Source organism: Lactuca sativa, chromosome 5 (genome assembly GCF_002870075.4).
Source record: "Lactuca sativa cultivar Salinas chromosome 5, Lsat_Salinas_v11, whole genome shotgun sequence".
In the NCBI taxonomy this organism is placed as follows: Eukaryota; Viridiplantae; Streptophyta; class Magnoliopsida; order Asterales; family Asteraceae; genus Lactuca; species Lactuca sativa.
The window spans coordinates 359,317,727-359,321,502 of record NC_056627.2 but is presented as its reverse complement, the minus strand read 5'-3'; the positions used below and the strand labels follow the sequence as shown (position 1 = coordinate 359,321,502).

At 34.7% G+C, this 3,776-nt stretch overlaps 1 protein-coding gene across 1 annotated transcript; it reads right to left on the bottom strand.

Moving 5' to 3' along the window:
• Positions 1 to 954: 954 nt before the first annotated feature.
• LOC111891568 (protein root UVB sensitive 2, chloroplastic) lies at positions 955 to 3,457 on the bottom strand. The gene is made up of 10 exons (XM_023887620.3): positions 3,242 to 3,457; positions 3,029 to 3,172; positions 2,743 to 2,831; positions 2,555 to 2,639; positions 2,417 to 2,476; positions 2,221 to 2,314; positions 2,034 to 2,131; positions 1,771 to 1,950; positions 1,568 to 1,690; positions 955 to 1,497 (listed from the first exon to the last, which is right to left on the bottom strand). Exons 1-10 carry the CDS (start codon positions 3,251 to 3,253, stop codon positions 1,099 to 1,101), a joined length of 1,284 nt encoding a protein of 427 aa, XP_023743388.1. The 5' UTR covers positions 3,254 to 3,457; the 3' UTR covers positions 955 to 1,098.
• Between the last annotated feature and the right edge of the window lie 319 nt (positions 3,458 to 3,776).

The following is a 3,776-nucleotide window of genomic DNA, read 5'->3' as shown; positions in this document are numbered from 1 at the left end:
TAGGGACTGTGAAACCATTCTCAGCGTCAAACACTTCTCAAATGCATGAAACCCTTTATCAGTGATGGCTAGGGAATAGGTTAGTGGTGACCGGATAGAACAGGTTACCTGCTCGTCACCGGGTATTAAGTCACAAGTGATAATTCCACGAAAATATCGTGTCTACAGTCAACGAAAAAAATAAAACCAAAGCTTTATCCAATTTAGTGGTAAAAATATAGGATTTTTATGATATTACACCTATTTTATATTTATTCCACTACGAGACAGTTTTCTGTAATTTTAAACTTTGGCTATTACAGTTAGATGTTTTATACATGTCTCGAGCTGTATATACTAGATCTAATTTATACAAAAGTTAAATGTCTTCTTCAATCTTTGAGTTCTTATTTCGCAGTATGGTCTAAGAAATTACCAAAATATTTCATGCTCTCAGTTTTTAAATTATTTTATTAGAGCATCCACACTAAGAGAGTATTTTCACAAAAAAAATTTGGTAATTTTTAAGCCATGTAATCGCCAAATCACCGATCCAAAAAGCTTTATAATCACTCACTCATTATAGGACTTTTCACGTAGTTTTTATGGTCCCACAACATCAATCAAAGAAAAATATATAGATATGTGACATAGATATATGAATATAATAATATTAAACTGTAAAAAAAAATTCTAATCATAGAGCTAGCTAATTAGCAAGCTCATTGAAAAAGTTTGGTTTTGAAAAAGCTCTCCCTATAGCTTATTAAAATGTCCAGAGTTTTATATTTGAAAAGTCTCTAAAAAAAAGCTCCTATTATGGATGCTCTTAGTTTGGTTTTTGTTTTTCTGCACACTCCTAACAATTAGTTCAAGGGATGCTACAAAAAACAATTATATTATTGAAGTCCGATAAGAACATCTCAAACCATTTTTGTGATGATGAACAGTAGTGCACCAAATTCAGTGAGTTACTGAGTTACAACTTACAACTTTCAATTCACCCGATATATTTATTGGTAACATTAACATTTAATTGATGAGATAGCAAACACAAAACAAATTCATATATGCATATTATATATGTGTAAAGTGTAAACCTAACTACACCAAAGACTATCAACCATATCGGCTACCTGTTCCATCTAAAAAACGATCTGTATGCCACCCTTTTGCCTTTAGTTGAGACACCAATTCAGGCATCATCACATTCATCTTTTCATACGCATCTTCCATCTTTTCAACCTCCTGATCTGCATATGCCGCCACCAACCACCCTCTTAATGCATCTTCACCACTCGCATTTTGCTCCAACACCATATCCGTCCACCTGTTTTCAAAACTCAAAACAAATTTCTCATCTGGAAAAATCTCTTTCACTTGTTTAAGTCTTGAAGGCTTCATAGCCTTATGTAAATCTCTCCCCACTTTCACATTTCCAGCTTCTTTTATCACTCTCCTTGGATACACAAGATCTTCCCTGTTCCTCAAGTCTGCAGGACTTGATACCTTTCCTGTCTGAATCATAAACATAATCATAAATATAAGATTTTTGGTGTGTAGTTTGAACATTTGACTAATAATCAACCTTTATGAAATCTTCTATGATCATTGCAGTTCGCTGTGGATTTAATGTGTTGATAGGAGCAGTTCGCATTTCTTCACATGTACTGTAAACATGTATCAGAGAAAGGAAAGACCCAACAACCATCTACAAAAAAAGATTAAAGATTTAAATACCCAAAAGAGAATAACATTTTCAATGTGTTTGCAAGATATAAAAGGTTGTACCTTTCCTTGCATTGATGAACAAACTGTAGAAACTAACTGAATCCCTGCACCCAATCCAAGAACATTAAACACAGTAGAAATCGCCTCTCCTTTTGCATATAAGTCACTAAGATTCCCCTCTTTTGCAAATGAAGAATAAATTGCCAATCTTGTTGCCCTAGCAGCAACCATGGCCATTCCCTGTTAAATGACAAAAAAGGTTTTATAATGTAAAGTCTTACAAGGAAAATGAATTAACTACCAGTTTAGTATTTAGTATTTACCTTTGCAAAATTCCCAAGTCCAGCCAGTTCAAGAAACAGTTGTGGACATAATGGGGAAAGAACTTCCAAACCAGTGCCAAAGTCGTATAACATATCAGCTACAAATCAAAAGGTCCATAAAAATCCATCTAAAACAGAATTTTAATGATAATTTAAAACAAAAATAGGAAGGATTCAAAGTTCAAACCAAAAATTCTCCATCGTTTGGGCTCAGAATCCATTCTTGCACCTAATTTGCTGCACATTAGCTTTCCCACATGTTGCATTCCATCCTTAAGTATCTGTTTGACACCAATTGAATCAAGTAAATGTTTTCAGAAGCAGATTTGGTTCATTTACGTTAAATTGCTGCATATTGGAATTTGTTAAAAGCCCTTTCTTACCCAACTGGCTGCGGTTGCTTGTGCTGGTGTAGGTCTTAATCCTGCAGCGTATAACAGTGACTGCAAAGGAGTAAGATCAATCAATGAACCCTAATTTGAACTTGTGATGATTCTAATTTCTAACTATTAGAAGAAGACCTGAGTTGATAAGACGGATAATGCTGAACTGGAGAAGTGTTGTAATGCTCGAAACTGTGTGTATCTAAGATACCCTTCATTGACACTGCATTAGGTTTTAATTTCATGAGAAATGACACTTCGATTAACAGTTTATTGAGAGAGAGAGAGAACTCGATATGATATGAAATTGTGTCTTATGAACTCGCCTATATGGATAACCCGAAGGGAGAAAAGTATTGACAAGAGACTCGGAGATTTTGTGGATAACTGGTCTTGAATCATTCAGCACCTTCACCTAAAGAAGAAACACCCAACTGATTCAGTTATCGAATTCAAGAAACACCCAACTGAACTTAATTGTAGGAATTACAGCAGGTGATGAGAATTTAATAAGAATTGGAGATTCCAAAATCGAGCAAACCATAAATTTTTGGAATTATGAGTAGCATTTAGTCGAACACGTAAAGGAAGGGGATAATTAAAAATACTAACGGAGAGTTGGCCGTCGGGATGAAATTCAAAGCGGCGAGAGACGGTGTCTGAGGTCTCGGTCCAGGAGACAGAGACAGAGACAGAGACGGGGACTACTTCCGGCGACGGATTTCCCGCTTCTTTCTCTAGAATTTTGAACTTTTCCTGTCATCAAAATGTGAACAACCGCCATATTTACAAAAAAGGGAAATTTTGATTAAAGCGGGGACATACCGGAAAATTCATGGCATGCAAGAAGAGAGAATTCTTCTGCCGCCGGCAGCTATCGGATTAGATTTCGCCACCCGTGAACTCGGCCTTTAGTAGATACTAGATAGAACAGAACTGCATGGAACAGAGCACACGGACCTTTTTCAAATGAGCGTTTGGTGGGACAAAATCAGGTATTCATCAAGTCGACTAATTTTAGAAATTTTTAGTCCCATCTAAAAAGGATGGAACACGCTGGGCCAGGAAACCTAAAAGGGTGGAACACGCTGATATAAAACATTTGACAAATTTTTTTATTTTTTATTTTTAATTTAATAGTTCTTTTGTGTTTTGATTTTTGAATTTGGCCTTCTTGGTGTGTTTTGTTTTTATAGTTTAACTTATAACTCGTGGATCATGGGGGAGGAAATGTAAAATTATTTTAATTAAATTATATGGTTAATCTCAAAAAATATCTTATTTTTTGTTATTTTTTTAGATTAAATCTTCAATTTATTTTTTTTTGGAAAAAAAAACTTGTATTTTTCATTTTATTTTA